An 18,933-nucleotide genomic window follows, 5' to 3' on the forward strand; every position below is an offset into this window, starting at 1 on the left:
CTATACATGTCTTGTTGGACATTTACCCAGGTGTTTCTTTTTTTAAAAATAAATGTGATTATAAATATATTGTTTTAACTTAGTTTCTACATGCTCATTATATATAAAAATGCAATTGTATATAGAAATACAATTTTTTGGTATGTTTTTCTTGTATTCTGCAACCTTGTTGAACTTATTAATTCTAGGACGAATACTTTTTTCTTTAAACTAATTTAAAAGTGTTTTTTGAGATTCCTTGAGATATTCTATGTAGATAGTAATGTCATCTGCAAATAGGGACATTTTTCTTTTTCCAATCTCTACACTTTTTATTTCCTTTTCTTGTTTTTGTTTTTTTTAATATATTTATTTATTTATTTTTGGCTGTGTTGGGTCTTCGTTTCTGTGCGAGGGCTTTCTCTAGTTGTGGCATGCGGGGGCCAGTCTTCATCGTGGTGCGCGGGCCTCTGACTATCGCGGCCTCTCTTGTTGAGGAGCACAGGCTCCAGACGCGCAGGCTCAGTAGTCGTGGCTCACGGGCCTAGTTGCTCCGTGGCATGTGGGATCTTCCCAAACCAGGGCTCGAACCCATGTCCCCAGCATTAGCAGGCAGACTCTCAACCACTGCGCCACCAGGGAAGCCCCTCCTTTTCTTGTTTTATTGTGCTGATAGGACTTCCAGTACTATGCTGAGTAAGAGTGGTGAGAGCAGGCATTCTTCCCTTGTTTCCAATCTTAAAGGTAGGAATCCAGTGTTTCACCACAAAGTATGATGTTAACTGTAGGGTTTTTGTATATGTACTTTATCAAGTTGAGGCAGTTACTTTCTGTATGTACTTTGCTGGAAACTTTTGAAAATCATGAATGCTTTTTCTGCATCATTTGGTATGATCATGTGATTTTTTTCTTTGTTATTAGCCTGTTGATTTGGTAGATTACATTGATTGATTTTTGAATATGGAACCAGCTTTGGATTTCTGGAACAAACCCTACTAGGTTGTGGTATATAATGCTTTTAATATATTTTTGGACTTGATTTGCTACTATTTTGTTAAGGATTTTTGCATTTTGTTCACTGGGGGTATTGATCTGTAGTTTTCTTCCTTTGTATTATCTTTGGCTTTAATATTAAGTAATCCTGACTTCATAGAATTTGTTGGGATTAGTTCTGTGCTATTTTCTGGAAGAGATTGTGTAGAATTAGTATTCTTTTAAAATTGTTAGTTAGATTTTACCAGTGAAACCATCTGGCCTGGATATCTTTTTTAGGAGGTTTTAAAATACAGATTCAATTTCTTGAATAGTTAGAAGACTATTCAGATTATCAGTTTCATCTTGGGTGAGTTTTGGTAGTCTGGCTTCTGAGGAATTGGTCCACTTCATCTAGTTTACGTGCATAGAGTTGTTTGTAATATTCCTTATTGTATTTTTAATGTCGGCAGTCTCTAGTGATAACCTCTTTCATTCTTGATATTGGTAAGTTGTGTTCCTTTCTCTCATTCTTTTTTTAATCATTGTTACTAGAAGCCTATCAATTTTACAGATATTTTCAAAGAACCAGCTCTTGGGTTGAGTGATTTTTTTTTTTTTTTTCCTATTGCCCTTCTTTGTTTTCAGTGTCATTGATTTCTATTCTTTATTATTTCCTTCCCTTTGCTTTTGGTTTATTTTGCTCTTTTTGGTTATTATGAATAATGCTCCTCTGATATGAACATTCATATACAAATTTTTGCTTGAACATGATTTTAAATTATTTTGGATATATTCCTAGGAGTGGAATTGCTGGATCATGTGGTAATTTTATGTTTAACTTCTTGAGGAGTCACCAAACTGTTTTCTCTAGTGGTTGCCTTATTTTACATTCCCATCAGCAAATGTATGGGGGTTCTGATTTCTTACCAACACTTGTTATTTTCTGTTTTTTAGATGGGGTTGTGGGTGTGATGTTGTATCTCATTGTGGTTTTGATTTGTGTTTCCTAATGACTAATGACATTGATCATCTTTTCATGTGCTTATTTGGTCATTGCATGACTCCTTTGGAGAAATGTTTGTTCAGGTGTTTTTGCCCATCTAAAAAATTGGGTTTTTTTTTTTGAGTTACAGGAATTCTTTATGTATTCTGGATACTAGACCCTTATCAGATATATGATTTGCAAATATTTTTCACTGTGTGGATTGTCTTGTTCACTCTGCTTCTGCTAGTGTCCTTTAATACACAAGAGCTTTTACTTTTGATGAAGTCCAATTTATTTTTTCTTTTGTGCTTGTGTTTTTGGTGTTTAAGAAACCATTGACAAAGCCAGGGTCATGAAGATTTACCCTTATGCTTTCTTCTACAGGTTTCATAGATTTTGCTCTTACATTTAGGCCTTTGATCCATTTTGAGTTAATTTGGATGTGATGTGAGGCAATCAGCCAATTTTATTCTTATGCATGTGAATACTCAGTTGTCTCAGCACCATTTGTTGAAGAGACTATTGGTACCTTTAGGTACCAGGTGGTCTTGGTACCTTTGTGAAAATTAATTGACACACATGTGAAGGTTTATTTCTGTATTCCCAGTTGTATTCCATTGGTCTGTATGTCTAGCATTATGCTGGTACCATACTGTTTTGGTTGCTATATCTTTGTAATAAGTTTTAAAGTGGGAACGTTTTGTTCTTTATTTTCAAGGTTGTTTTGACTGTTCGGAGTTTCTTGCATTCCGTATGAATTTCAGGATCCGCTTCTCCATTTTGGCAAAAAAAGGCCATTGGGAGTTTTGAAGGGACTACATTGAATCTGTAGATCAGTTTATGGAGTATTGCCATTTTAACAACATTAAGTCTTCCAATCCATGAATATGGGAAGTTTTTATGTTTATTAGGTCTTCTTTGATTTCTTTCAACAGTATTTTGTAGTTTTCTGTTTTGCATCACATTGGTTAAATTTATTCCTAAGTACTTATTCTTTTTAATGCTCTTGTAAATGGAATTGTTTTTTAATTTCCTCTTCTTTTGGCTTTTTTTGAAGTTTATTTTTAATGTATTTACTACAGTTATATTTCTATCAACTGTAGAAATACAGTTGATTTTTTTTTTCTATATTGACTTTGTATCCAGTGACTCTAAATTTATTTATTTGATGGTTTATAGATTACTTTAGATTTTCTTTGTAACAACCATGTTTTGTTAGTCTGGTTCAATTAGGAGACAGAACCACTCAGTGATTTAAACAAGGGAAGTGTAATATGAATAATTAATAAACTATTAAAGAAGAATAATTATAAGATATATAGAGAGCTCTACAGGGTTCTCTAGGGCTGAGGGACAATCTTAGAAGGGGCCCCCACCCCAAGGCTAAGACCTTAGTTGTACAGGATATAGTTACAGCTCACTAGGTAGCAGAGAACATCACAGGGTTGCTTGGGCCAGAGCTGGTCCACAGTTACCAGGCAAGCAGGACGCAACCCTTCAGGGCATAGGCAACTATTGGGTAAATAGAGAGAGTCAGGGCACTGCTGCAGGCAGGAGGCCTTGAGCCTACAGTGTCTATTTTGGGAGGGCTACAGGAAGGTGTTTACTAGGCTGGGCTGGGACTGTGAGGTTGATGAAGGATCATTCTAGGCACATGGGCATAGATTTCCTCACATTTACACTGCTGACTATGCAGCAGCCCCAACCAACAAGAGAAGCCCCCTTCATCCTGCAGTATTTCTCCAACACTATTGAGACAGTTTAAAATCATGTTCAATGTAAAGAAATGATGAAAGGAATCCCATCCATTATCACAGAGCATGTGTTGAAGGGTGAGTTTGGAACAGAGATACAAATTTGGTAACTGGAGCACATGTCATCTGTGTATAATGACAGTTTCTTTCCAGTTCATATACCTTTTATTTCTTCTTTCTTTCTTTCTTTTTTTTTTTCCCTGACAAAGCAAGAGACTTTATTAGGAAGGGGCTCCTGGGTGGAGAACAGCAGGGTAAGGGAACCCAGAAGAACTGCTCTCTGTATTTCTTTCCTTCTAATCCTTTACCTTTTATTTCTTCTTGATGCTCTAGCGAGGACTTCCAATACAGTGTTTAATAGGTGATAACAGGTACTTTTGCCTCATCTTTGATCTCAGGGGACGCTTTCAGTCATTTACTACAAGGTATGAGGTTTGCTATGGTTTGATGTATATGCTTTCTATAGGATTGAGGAAATTCCCTTCTTAGTCTGTTAAGAGTTTTCATAATAAATGGGTGTTGGATTTCATCAAATGCTTTTATTGCCTCTGTTGAATAGATTGTGTGATTTCCTGCCCTTTTTCTGTGAATGCCATTAATTGCATTAACTGATTTTTCAAATGTTAACCAGCATTGTATCCTTGGAACAAAACTTTATTTGGTGTGATATATTATTCTTTTTTATATTGTTCTGGATTAATTTACTAATTTGGGATATGATTTTTACATCTATGGTCATGAAATGTGATTTTCCTTTCTTATATAGTCCCTGTTGGGTTTTGTTATAAAAATTATGCTGGTTTTGTGAGTTGAGAAAGTTTCCTTTTTTGGGGAAGAGTTTGTATATGATTGCTGTAACTTTTTCCTTAAACGTTTGATAAATTTTTTCTAGTGAAACCATCTTGGCTTGGAGTTTTTTTGGGGGGATAGTTTCTAATGGTGGCTTAAATTTCTTCATAAATGTTGATAAAAAACTAGATTTTATATTTCTTCTTTTATGATTTTTGGTAAATTGTGATCTTTTTCCAAGGAATTAGTTCATGTCATCCTAACATGTCGAATTTATTATTTATAGTATCCTCATTATATTTGTAGTAATTTTCTGTCCTTCATTCCTGATATTGGTAATTTGTGGGTTTTTTCCTCTTTTACTAATTATTGCCTTTTTTCTACTTTCTCTAGGTTTGATTGGCCATTCTTTTTCCAGCTTCTTGAGATGGAGCTTACCATTGGTTGTTTTTCAGGCTTTCTTATTTTCTGACATATGCATATCAGGTTATAAATTTCCTCTGAGTATAGCTTTTGCTGACATTTTACTTATTGTCTTTACTACTTAATTCTAAATGTAGATTATACATATATATAAACATTAAAATGTAATATATATAATTATATACAATTTAAATTTCAATTATGATTTCCTTTGTTGATTATGAGTTATTTAGAAGTTTTTTTGTCTAATTTCCAAACAGCCAAACAGTTGGGTATTTTCTAGGGTTCTTTTTGTAATTGATATCTACCTTAATTCCATTTTAGTCATAGAACAGTCTGAATGGTTTTAGTACTAAGAAGTTTTTTGTGGCTTATTTTAGGACTTACAATATGGCCAGTTTTGGTAAAGATTCCATGTGTATGTTAAATAGGTTCCACTCATTGTTGGGTGCCGTGATTATAAATATGTTGTTTAGGTCAAGTTTCTAATTGACTTGTTTAGATTTTCTGTATTCTCATAGAATTTTTGTCTCACTCTTCTTATTGAGAGAAGTGTATCAAACTCACTCTGATTGTGGATTTGTGTATGTCCCATTTTACTTCTGTTTTTTATTAAAATAATTTAAAGCTGTGTTAAGTGGTACATATATGTTTAGATTTACTTTTTAGTCATGGTGAATTGATTCTTTTATTTTGTCTTTAAGAAATGACCTTCTTTATCTCTGGGAACACTCCTTGTCATAAAGTGTAGTCTTGTTTTTGGTTGGTTCTTTCATTGTTTATTGTTTGCCGTTTTTTTAGTTTTAACCTATCTCTATCCTTATATTGAAAAACGTGTCTTTGTAAACGGCATAGGGTTTTTTTTGTTTTGTTTTGATTTGATTTGTACCTAGTCAAACAACTTTACTCTTTTACATAGTCTTTAGGCCATTTATATATAATGCAATTAGTGATGTACTTGGGTTAATATCTACTATCTTATTACTTGATTTCAATTTTTCCAAACTGTTTTGTATTCTTTTTTCTCTGCTGTCTTGACTTCTTTTGTATTGTTCTATTTCTCTTTATTACCTTGTTAGTTGTGCATTCTTTTATTGCTTACCCTAGAAATTATATGTACCCTTGACTTATAGTATTATAGTAAAAATAATAACTTCGATCACTCTCCCATTAGTCTTCCTCTGACCCCCATCTTTATCATTTTATTATTACACATATTAATTTACATGTATTTTGTATGTATTTTAAGACATTATTTTCATTTGTTTATTTTTTAAACTTTTCATATTTTTGTCTCTGCATTGGGTTTTTTAAAAAATTATTTTATTTATTTATTTATTTTTGGCTGCGTTGGGTCTTTGTTGCTGCATGCGGGCTTTTTCTAGTTGCAGTGAGCAGGGACCATTCTTCATTGCGGTGCACAGACTTCTCATTGCAGTGCGCGGGCTTCTCATTGCAGTGGCTTCTCTTGTTGCAGAGCATGATCTCTAGGCTCACAGGCTTCAGTAGTTGTGGCTTGCAGACTCCAGAGCGCAGGCTCAGCAGTTGTGGTGCATGGGCTTAGTTGCTCCACAGCATGTGGGGTCTTCCTGGACCAGGGCTCGAACCCCTGTCCCCTACATTGGCAGGCGGATTCTTAACCACTGTGCCACCAGGGAAGCCCCCATTATTGTTTGTTTATACAGAGAATATTTATATTTTCCCACATATTCACCTCTTTTGTTGCTTTTAATTCCTTTTGAATTTTCATCTTAGATTATTTTTCTTTTGTCTTCTAGTGCAGGTTTGCTAGTGACTAGTTTTCTCAGTTTTTTGTCTGTCTGAAGATGTCTTTACTTTGCCTTCACTTATAAAGGGTATTTTTGCTGGCCATAGAGTTATGGTGAGCAGTTGTTTTCTCTCAGCTCTTTAAGTAGTCATTCTGTTGTTTTATAGTATTCGAAAGTCCAACAACAGTTGTTCTGTTGAAGGTAAGGTGTCTTTTTTCCCACTGGCTGCTTTTAAGATGTTTTTCTTTGGTTTTCAGCAATTTAAATGAGATATGCTTAGGTGTCTTTTTTTAATTATATTTATTCTTCTGGGGATTTGCAGAACTTTTTGAATCTGTGGGTTGTTGTCTTTAATCAGTTTTGACAAATCCTTGGCCATCATCTTTTAATATATTGCCTCTGCTCATTCCCTCTTTCCTCTTTTGAGGTTTCAGTTATGCATATTTTAGATTTTTTTCATGTGTTTTACGTGTCTGTTATGCTCTTTTCTGTATTTTTCAGTATTTTTTGATCTGTGTGCTTCTGTTTGGATATTTCCTATTGCCTTGTTTTCCATTCTTCCAGTTCTATCTTCTGACATATCTAATAAGTTCTTAATTTCAGCATTTATGTATTGCACTTATAAAATTTCTCTTTGGTTCCTCTTACGATAGATTCCAATTTTCTGGAATTCTTCATCTTTTATTTTCTTGAACATATTTCTTATATACAGTCTTGTCTACTAAGTCCAATAGCTGGGATTACCAAAACACTGTAATTTTTTCTTTTGTTTTTCAGTCATATGGTCCTGTCTCTTGGAATGCCTAGTATTTTTTATTGAGTAGTAGACATTACAAAATATTGGTGAGCTTCTACATGATGTTATATTACTACTCCAGAGAAAGCTCACCCTTTCTTCTGCTTAGCAGATAAATGGGGGCTGATCACCTTAATTCAGTGAGGGACTGAGCTGAGTTGAGGCTGGGTTTCATTTTTCATAGGTCTCTGCCTCCCTGTCATTTGCCCTTGCTACTGAAGTGTAGTCACTCAGGGGCTTCCAGCTGAGAGTGTGGTATGTTCATTTCCCACTTCCCCTGGCAAGACTTGAACCTCTAATTCATGTTTCCTCATACTGATAAAACTTCCAAAATCTCCACTCTGCTTTTCAGAGCTTTCTCCTTAGCTTCCTAGCCTCCTTCCCTGTGTAGCTTCAGAATTTTCAAATATCTTGAAGGGAAAACTGGCTCTTTGTCAGGCCCAATTCTAGGTACTTCCCCTTTTCACCCATCTGTTCCTTTTGTTTCTCATTTTGTCTGTAGTCTTTTTTTTTTAATTGGAGCATAGTTGATTAACAATGTTGTGTTAGTTTCAGGTGTATAGCAAAGTGATTCAGTTATACATATACATGTATTATTTCTAGTCTTGCAAGACTACCAGAGCTCTGCTGGTTTCTTGGTTCTCTAGCACCAGCCTAGGCTTGATTCTCAGCTTCTTGCCTTATACCCAGATTCAACAGATACCTCCTTGGAAAAGTGGCTGCACTTAATCAGGCCACCACTCCATGCTTCCGAGCTCTCTAGATTCTTGGTCTGTCTAGTTCTTTTCCTTCACTACTTCTCTAATAGCTTTAAATAGGTATTTTTAAAACTTTCTTTCCTGTATTTTGAAGTTGTTCTTGATGGAAACATTGATTTAACACAAATTACCTGTTCCTACTTGGAAGTGATAGTCACATATAGTTTATTGTTATATATCAGTTATCACATCCATTATAGTTAACTTCTTTGACACCAGTTTCTTTAAGAGACTTGGTTTTCTGACTGTGTTGTGTATAGAAGGACTCTGGAAAATGTTTTATATCGATGTAGAAATAAGTTGATTGAGTCTTAATGGAAAGGCCTGGTGGTGAGAACATCTGTTATCAGTTCAAAATCAGCAGTGACTCTGAAACTGTTATATAAACAAGTGGAAAAGATATTTGGTAGTCAAAAGCCTAGATGCACATTTCTTGGGATAATTGATCTATTCCTATGGTTATAATGATGATTTTAGTATGGTTTTATGTTTGGGGCCACTGTTTTTTCTTTTTGTTTCCTTAATATCAGCTTAACATTGTGAGCTCTGTTTACATCATGTGATTTCAGAGTTGAAAGAACTCCCGTTTTTTAAAAAGAATTTTTTTAATGTACAAAGAAAAAGAAAATGTAAGACCAAAGTGAGATCTCTTACTACCTCCCACCCTCAAAATATGTACTACTGTGTATAACTACTTCTCTTCCTCCCCCACCCTTTCCTTTCACTTCTTGTCCTCTCTCTCCTATTGATACACGTCAATTGAAGAAAATATAGAAATTGAAATACATAAAAAGAAGAAAATTTAAATCTCTTGTAATCCTATCACCAAGCACTAATCACACTTCTGAGCGTTTGACACATATCTTTTGTGGATTTTTCTATGTAAAATGCATCATATTGTTGTTAATGGTTCTCAGCCAGGCCTTTTCATTAATATCACCTGTAACAATTAAAATATGTATAGATTCTGGGATACACCTCATACTTAACCAAATCAGAATCTCCAGGGATAGGGCTAAGAGGGTTTCGTTGAAAAAAACAAACTCCCTCCCCTTTAGAAAATTTTAATTGCCTTCAGAAATCTTCTAAAACAGATTAAAAAAAAAAGAATATTGCCTTATTATATGTAGAAAACTTTAACTTGTGTGCAACTCTTTATCTAATGATTTGATTTTAACTTTCTCCTAGCCATTCCACCCTATGGTGAATTTGGATTGTTCTCGGGATTTCCGGCCATTTCTTTGTGCACTCTACGCTCCTATTTGTATGGAATATGGACGTGTCACACTTCCCTGCCGTAGGCTCTGTCAACGGGCTTACAGTGAGTGTTCGAAGCTCATGGAGATGTTTGGTGTTCCTTGGCCTGAAGATATGGAATGCAGTAGGTGCGAAAATCATAGATTTTCATGGACCATTACTTATGTTGCAGTATATTTAAAATTATTTGTCTTCTGGTTCATCAGTTTTTAAGAACTTTTTTGAAGTGTGTATATTAGTCATAATTGTGAACAGCAGTTTCATGGCCTCAGAGCTGTTCATTTCCTTAGGAATTTGGAAGCACTAAATGAAAAAGGTGGGAAAAGAAAAACATTCTATGAAGAAATTTTTTAAATAATCAAATTAAGAAAAACATAATCAAGATATTGCTTGTTGATTTCTCTCCCTTACAGATTTTTTCTGGTTATAAAAGTAATGCCATTTATTAAAAAATTAGAAAATATAGAGAATATAATCATTTGTTACCTCATTATTAAATATGTTTAATGATTTTAATGGGACTCAAATATCTTTATGATTTAAATGTGTTAATGACTACAGTAGTCCTGTCAGTTCCGTTTTTGTCATGTATTAATATACCCAGACCCAGAAAATGTCAGATACTTTTCAAATCACTTCCAATATATAGATTGTAAGCATTTCCTAAAGGTTTGAGGATATTTACCAGACAGTGTTATAGATTGGTACGAGAGAACATTATTATTAGTTATATACAGTAGTAATACTGTATTTCTTGTATAATAATGTTGTGCCTTTTGTATTCTTAGAGTTTCAAGGATAAAGAATAAGATGAACACTTATATAACTCTTATTACCTAGCTTTGTCCAATCTTACTATTTTGCAATGTTTGTTTCAGATTTTCCTTTTTTTTTTTTTTTTGGCTGCACCACATGACTTTTGGGATCTTAGATCCCCAACCAGGGATTGAACCCAGGGCCCTGTCAGTGAGAGCCCCGAGTCCTAACCACTGGACTGCCAGGGAAGTCCCCAGATTTCTTTTTTTAAGAAATAAAACAGTACAGATAGAGTTGAAGTTTCCTTTCTTAGTACCCATCTTGATTGCATTTCCTTCTTCTCTCCCCAGAGATGAGATAATCATTATGTTGAATTTGTTGTTAATCATTCCTATCTTTGTTTTTATACTCTTACTACATATATACATATCCATAAACAACATTAAATTTTTTTTACATGTATCTGTGTTTATATCTGTAACTCTGGTTCATTCCTCTTAATTGCTGTATAATGGCCAATTGTATTACCATCCTATAGTTATTTAGCCATCTCCTACTGATGGTCATTTAAGTTACTTCTAGGTTTTTGCTATTATGGGCAGTGCTGCACAGAACACTTTTTTCTCCTTCATGTTTAAAATTAATTTGTTTATCATATGACAGTAGCCCTTGGAGACAGGTGAAAGGCACATGTTGTTACTCTCATTTGACAGATGGAAGAACTTAATAAAACATGTATTAGTTACTTGTAGTCAGTTCACTGGCATTTTGCTTTCTCATATTTGTCTGCTCTATTTCCCACCTATTTAACACACTCTCTTATCTACCCCATCAAACCCTTCATCCACTTTCTCCCCAAAACCTGGTAATATTTATAGTCCCGCTTTCAGAAGTTTGTAGATTTCTTGGTATTTATAACAACAGTTATGAATTACCTGGGCAGGAACCCTATTTTATGTTTTTTGTATCTAACTCCTATTGTTTAGTGGTCTTTTTATTTTAATAGGTTTTATACAAGTATAGAAGTGTCATTATGATCTATGTTTATTTGTTTTGATAGGGTTAAATCTGTTTTATGTCCTCAGTATTGCCTGGGATTGTCTAACTCTTAAATTCTGGCAAACCAATCTTTCATAATAACATTTCATTCTTCCACATCTCTCATATCCTTGTTCCTACTGTACCTGTTTTTCAACTTCATGGACACCCTCAGACTTTTGGGTTCTCCCCCACGCCCCTTATAGCTCCCTTCTTGATCTTACTTATTTTCTTACTTAGGTTAAGCTTTGTGGTCCATCACATAAAGTAATACTTTTGCTAGCAGTTTCAACTCATTCCTTCCACTGTACTTGTTCAGATCTCCAGCTCAACTAATTTCTTACAAATTAATTATGTTGCATATTTAATGATTTAAACCATAGCAACTTTTTTTTTTAACTACCCCAGATCTCTACCATTGTTTTATTATGTTTGCTTTTCACATTTGTCCATCCCTCTATTGATCCATTAATCTACCTTATTCTTTGTATTTCAAAGTAAATTAGAGACAACAGTTATTGCCCTCACAAATATTTTATCAGGTCTTTCACTAACTAGAATTCAACATTTGTCTACAGTTTTTTCTTTCAGTTTAAAACTTTACAAGGAAATGCACAAATCTAAAGATATCTGAGTTTTGACAAGGGCCTGCACCTGAGTAAGCCAAATCCTCAGAAAGATGTAGAACATCATCATTACCATTACCTCATGCCCTCATGCTCCTTGATGGTCAATCCTTGTCTATACCATCCTCTGGAAGAAACTACTGTTTAACATCCTTCCAAAGTATCAATAATTACTTTGTCTATTCTAGAACTTCATACAAATGGAGTCATACAATATGTACTTGTTGTGTAACTCTTCTTTTGCTCAGGTTGAGATTGCCCTTCTTTGCTCTATTTTCAAGACTCATTAATATGTTCTTGTGTTCATCAGTAGTGCTTTTTCTTGCTGAGTAGTCTTCCATTGTATAAATATACTGTATTTTGCTTATCCATTTTCCTATTGATAGACATTTTAAACCATAGCAACTCTATTTGCTCTTTGTCTTTGGTCAGTTTCCAATTTGGTCAACAAGAAAATTTCTGTTCATTCTCCTCAGCACTTATGCCAAATCTATGTCACTCATTTCAAACCCATATTTCACCTTTATTCTGTATTTGACCCGTATTCCCCTCAACCTTAGCCTGTCCTCCTTTCCTGAAAATCCATTAGGCCATTTTGCATGAACTGTTGTGGTCTGCTACATCTCAGACCAGTCCTTTTCAATTTATTTTCTTGCATCCTCTTCCTCTTTCTGGTGTTTCTTAGAGTTCTGTTCCTGTTTTTTTTGATTCTGCATGCTTTCCCTGGATAATCCCATCTCACTGATTTTAATTCTTATTCATATGCTGATGGATCCTAAGTCTAAGTCTGTAGCCTTGGCATCTTTCTGCTAAGTTCCAAATCTGCATATCCAGCAGCCACTGGTAACCTGAATTTGTCTCAAATACCTCAATTTTAACATGTCGAAAATTGATTTTACTCCTTGCTCATTTTTTTTATTCCTGGAAGGCATAGTCCTCCTTCATTGACCTAAGCTCCCACATCCAGTCAGTTATAAATTCTGTTGCTTTTATCTAAATAATTTCATAGCTGTCTCATTCTCACTGCCTTATCTGGTTTTAGTTATGGCTCAACTGATATCTCTGCTCTCATTTTTGCCCAGCTCAAGTGTCTTCCACACTCCTTCTAGTCATCTTTCTAATTACTTGGTGAGGGCTATATGAATATATTTATTCAACTATATGAGGGCTATATGATAAATTTATTCAATTTATCATCAATTCAGCAAATTTTAATTGGATGTCTCCTGTGTGCTAGACACTATTCTAGATAGCGAAGGTGAGTAGTGAACAAAACGTAGTCTCTGTTTTTATGGAGCTAAAATTCTAGTTGTGGTGGTAGTAGTAGGAGATAAATAAATAGATAATGTCAGATGGTCATGAATGTTAATAAGAAAGAATAGAGTTAGGTGATAGTGATACAATATGGGGAAGCAGAAGGACTCTATTTTCTATGGAGATGTTGAGGAAGTCCTTTTCAATAAGGAGGCAGTGAGACAGGAATCTGAATGAAATGAGAGAACAGGTTATATAGATATCTAGGGAAGAACAGTCCAGGCAGAAGAAGCAGAGCAACAAGTGCAAAGGCTCTGAAGTGGAAGCATGCTGGTATATTCACAGGACACCAAAGAGGCTGGAGCCAAGTGAGTAAGGGAGAAGGGAAGGAAATAAGATCAGAAAAGGACTGGGGGTGGGTCTTTAGAGCTCTCTTACGGAATTTGGATTTGACTGAGTGAGAAGGGAAGCCATTAGAATTTTGAGCAGAAGAGACATGATCATGAACACAGGAGTGACATGTCTTTAAAGGATCACTCTGGCTCTTGTGTGGAGTTGGAGATAAACTGGAAACCACTCCACAAGTCCAGGGATGAGGTACTAATGGCTCAGACTGGGTGGCCGCAGTAGATGAAATGGAAAGTGGTCAGATTCTGGAAACATCGCAAAGTAGAATGACAGGAAGTGCTGGTAGGTTGTGAGGTGGATATGAGGGAGAAGGGGTTTCAAGGAGGACTGTAAGGTTTTTGGCCTGAGCGACTAGAAGAATGGGATTACCATTTGTGGAAATGGAGAAACTAAGGAGTGGAAATCAAGAGTTTGGTTTTGGGAGGGTTAAAGAGTGAGGGGTGTGTATATGGTGAATTGGCAGTTGGATATACAGATACAGCCATTGATATATTTATATCAATGTTTATACATACATACATACACACACATGCACATATATTTCTGGAATGTGCTTACCTCTCCAAACCTTATCTCCTGTCACAATTCATGCACTCCTCATGCCCCAGCAATGCTAAACACACCCTGTTCAAACCTCCGTGCCTTTGTTCCCGTTTCTTGCTAGAATACTGATTGCCATACTGCCAATACTGGCAAATACTGATTCAGAGATCCTGTGTTGAGGGTCTTACTCTATGAAGTCTTTCATAACCTCTTCCCCTGAAATAATTAATCCTTCTTTATATCATTTTTATATTTTATATAAGTTTTGATTGCTTCATATATCACACTGCTGTATTTTGTGTTGTGTTTACAAGTTTTTGCCTCCTTTTGGACTCAAGGATAGAGATCCTGGGTTTTGGGGTCTTTTTCTGTTAAAGCCCTGGCATACTGTAGAATTCCAGTAAATGCCTGCATGCAGTAAGTTTCTGTCATTTGGCTTTATAATCCAAGCCCTGTGAAGAAAATGGTTTGTATTAGAAAATAAAAGATTAATCAGCTTCAGTGTAAGGTTATACATATATATGGCAAACTTAATATCAGTGATAGTTTCTTGGAAACTATTTGATGCATATAACTGCTAAATATCTAGTTGGTGGGAGTCTGAAGGCTTAGAAACTGATGCTGGCAAGAAAATTGAAGATGCAGGAAGTTCATGAGAATAGTACTCTCAATAGTGTATGTCTGCAGCACAGCCCTGTTTTTTCTGTACTATGGTTATGACGCTTTCTCAAGTCTGGAAAATTGTCAAAATGCAGATTTCTTTGGCCTTAACACAGGCATACTGAAATAAGATTTGAGGTGGTGAGGACCAAGAATTTGTATTTTAAAATGACCTTAAGTTTTTCTCATGCACGTCAGTGTTTGAGAATAACTGGAATAGAGAATGCAGTGGATTGGAGAGACATTAGTAGTGGTAGGAAAGAACTAGTTGACATTAGAGACCTTAGGAGGACTTTAATTAACCAATATGGTAAGCAGAGAGTGAATTTTAAATGGGAAGAAAAGATCTAAAACTAAGCCACTTGTAAGGATTTTTAGTGCTAATCTAACTCAAAACACTTTGGGCCATGCAATTAGGGAAGATTTTTAACACTTATTTTTAAGAAAGTTCTATTTGAGTCTAGGGTAAATTGAGGACTATATTGTAATTAAACTTTAGAAAGAAGTAACTTTTAGCTACTATTCTGTTGGAGCTTTTTTTTAATGTATATTATATATATATATTTTTTTAATTTATATTTTGAAATCTTACTCTAAACTGTGTGTCCTAAATAAATAGTATGTAAATACACTATTTATTGATGGCTATGCCTGACTACTTTAATAAAGAGTAATCTTTTTGAAGCCAAAACAAAATTAAGTATAAATTTTTCATTTTTTTTTGTCAGCTGTGTAAAATCTAGTTTTATGACCCACAAACAAAATATGACCATTTGCATTATTTCTTCCACTTAATTGTAATGTGCTCCAAGGACATAAGAATACACCACAGGTGCTAAATTTGGAAATCCAGATCATTAGGTTCCCAATAAGTAAAAATGGTTCTCGTCTTGTATTTTTAGGTTCCCAGATTGTGATGAGCCGTATCCTCGACTTGTGGATCTGAATTTAGCTGGAGATCCTACTGAAGGAGCCCCAGTGGCAGTGCAGAGGGACTATGGTTTTTGGTGTCCCCGAGAGTTGAAAATTGATCCTGATCTTGGCTATTCTTTTTTGCACGTGCGTGATTGTTCACCTCCTTGTCCAAATATGTACTTTAGGAGAGAAGAACTTTCATTTGCTCGATATTTCATAGGATTGATTTCAATCATTTGCCTCTCTGCCACATTATTTACTTTTTTAACCTTTTTGATTGATGTCACAAGATTCCGTTATCCTGAAAGACCTATTATATTTTATGCAGTCTGCTACATGATGGTATCGTTAATTTTCTTTATTGGGTTTTTGCTTGAGGACCGAGTAGCCTGCAATGCATCTAGCCCTGCACAATATAAGGCTTCCACAGTGACACAAGGATCTCATAATAAAGCCTGTACCATGCTTTTTATGGTACTCTATTTTTTTACTATGGCTGGCAGCGTTTGGTGGGTAATTCTTACCATCACGTGGTTCTTGGCAGCTGTGCCAAAGTGGGGTAGTGAAGCTATTGAGAAGAAGGCATTGCTATTTCACGCCAGCGCGTGGGGCATCCCTGGAACGCTAACTATCATCCTTTTAGCGATGAATAAAATTGAAGGTGACAATATCAGTGGCGTGTGTTTTGTTGGCCTCTACGATGTTGATTCATTGAGGTATTTTGTTCTTGCACCCCTCTGCCTGTATGTGGTAGTTGGGGTTTCACTTCTCTTAGCCGGCATCATATCCCTAAACAGAGTTCGAATTGAGATTCCATTAGAAAAGGAGAACCAAGATAAACTGGTGAAGTTTATGATCCGGATTGGTGTTTTCAGCATTCTTTATCTTGTACCACTCTTGGTTGTGATTGGATGCTACTTTTATGAGCAAGCTTACCGTGGCATCTGGGAAACAACATGGATACAAGAACGCTGCAGAGAATATCACATTCCATGTCCATATCAGGTAAGGGAAACCTTGTTCTAAATTTCAGAATATGTGACAGTGAAAAGAGCTAATCTTAGCTAATTGTTTTTTTGTTGTTGTTATTTTGTCTTTTTTTAACTCTTCATGAACGACCTGTACATTAAAATTTTAAAGTGAAGATAATGAACAAATTTACTGTAGTAAGAATGTCATACACATGTTTCTATAAACATTTTCCTTTTAAAAGATGACTTTTACAAGTCCAAGCTGTGGGCTTTTAAGCACTTTACTTCTGTTATCCCAAAATAGTTGCTTGTTGATTATTTAGAAGTCTGCAGGTTTGAGGGGAAGTTGTTGATTAAAAGGCAGTGTCTTTCTGTGGAAATTTTACTGATATTCAGAATAAGGATTGTTTTAACAGTTTTGCAAAAAAAAAAAAATAGGACACAGTTGTACAAACAAGTTCATCTCTTAAATAGTCTTGGTTTTTCTTTTTGGCATACTGAAGTGTTTTACCTTTGAGTTTAAAGAGATCAAATAATCATAGAATCATAGAATTTTAGATCTAGAGAGGACTTTAGAGATCATTTATTCAGGTTCCCTCTATAATTTAGAGTTCTTAAACATCTGTCTCATTTGAGGCTTAGAATTACTAAGTGACTTGTTCACACTCCGCTTGGATTTAGTTCTAGGAGAGGAGTGGAACAAGGAAAGCAGTTTAGAGGGATTGATGCTAAGTATTTATCTCTCTCATCTTAAAACCTCTCTAGAACCTATGCTCCTAGCTATTACCCTCTCTTCTTTCTTTTAAGACAAGTTTTCTTGAAAGAATTGCCTCCACTTGGTGTTTCATGTTCATTATGCTCCAGCTTCCCCGTTCTCAAAGTGCACCAGCCACCCTTTCATCTCCCCCAACCCTTACGTTTCTCTAATACCTTTTAAATACCTTTATTAAAGTACTTATGCATTATAGATAACTTACGTTTACTTGTCTCTTTTCCCTACTAGACAGTGAACTCTTTGAAAGCAAGAACTTCTTTTTCATATTTTTTGAAAGCACGTTCTGTAGGTTAGTAGATGATGGCATTGAGAATGTGAATGTGTAGATTGAGAAGCAAAGACTTTTTAAAAATAAATTTATTTATTTCATTTATTTATTTTTGGCTGTGTTGGGTCTTTGTTGCTGCACGCGCGCCTTCTGTTGTGGCAAGCGGGGGCTACTCTTCGTTGCGGTGCACAGGCTTCTCATTGCGGTGGCTTCTTTTGTTGCGGAGCACGGGCTCTAGGCTCGTGGGCTCAGTACTTGTGGCTTGCAGGCTCTAGACCCGCAGGCTCAGTAGTTGTGGCGCACGGGCTTAGTTGCTTCATGGCATGTGGGATCTCCCTGGACCAGGGTTCAAACCCGTGTCCCCTGCGTTGGTGGGCAGATTCTTAACCACTGCACCACCAGGGAAGTTCGAAAAGACTTTTTTTTTTAAATACATATATTATTTTTATAAATTTATTTGTTTTCATTTTTGGCTGTGTTGGGTCTTCTTTGCTGTGCGTGGGCTTTCTCTAGTTGTGGCGAGCGGGGGCCACTCTTCGTTGTGGTGCGTGGGCTTCTCATTGTCATGGCTTCTCCTGTCACGGAGAGCACGGGCTCTAGACACACGGGCTTCAGTAGTTGTGGCACGTGGGCTCAGTAGTTGTGGCTCGTAGGCTCTACAGCACAAGCTCAGTAGTTGTGGTGCATGGGCTTAGTTTCTCTGTGGCATGTGGGATCTTCCCGGACTAGGAATCGAACCTGTGTCCCCTGCATTGGCAGGCAGATTCTTAACCACTGCGCCACCGGGGAAGCCCCGAAAAGACATTTTTTAAGAAATGGTAACAGTGGTACTGCAGACAAGGAGTGTGTGATTTGCACATAGTCAATGCTCATAAATATTTGATGACTGAGAATGCCAATTCCCCCTTTTTTATTTTGTGGTATAAATAGTCCAATACAAAATTAATTTTATTGTATAAATATTAGCTACTGGCTTTTAAAAAAACAACTCATAATTGAAAGACCAGAAAAAATGAATAATTGAAATTGTATTACACTTCTTGACAGAATTACTTATTAAAACTCTTAATGTGAGGTTTCAGACCTGAAGCTAAGTAATCAAAGTTTGCCCCTAACGAGAGTGAAAGAGATGGTTGGATTACATTGTGCGCTTCTCAATATAAGGTTTCTAGGATTCCAAATATATATTGTCTTAGGGCTATTGAACAAATAATGTCTCGCTCTGAAATAATGA

General features: G+C 35.8%; 1 protein-coding gene across 2 annotated transcripts in view; it reads left to right on the forward strand.

Annotated features, from left to right (window-relative positions):
- The window catches only part of FZD3 (frizzled class receptor 3), a 102,241-nt gene that overhangs the window by 20,887 nt on the left and 62,421 nt on the right, over positions 1–18,933 (forward strand). The window contains exons 3-4 of one of the 2 annotated variants that reach the window (XM_067745271.1): positions 9,417–9,613; positions 15,673–16,690. In XM_067745271.1, coding sequence (XP_067601372.1) covers positions 9,417–9,613; positions 15,673–16,690 — 1,215 coding nt within the window. Of the gene's footprint in view, positions 1–9,416; positions 9,614–15,672; positions 16,691–18,933 lie in introns of those variants that run through there. The other variant, XM_067745272.1, reaches the window with a different exon arrangement.

The sequence above is a fragment of the Pseudorca crassidens genome, chromosome 7 (genome assembly GCF_039906515.1).
Source record: "Pseudorca crassidens isolate mPseCra1 chromosome 7, mPseCra1.hap1, whole genome shotgun sequence".
In the NCBI taxonomy this organism is placed as follows: Eukaryota; Metazoa; Chordata; class Mammalia; order Artiodactyla; family Delphinidae; genus Pseudorca; species Pseudorca crassidens.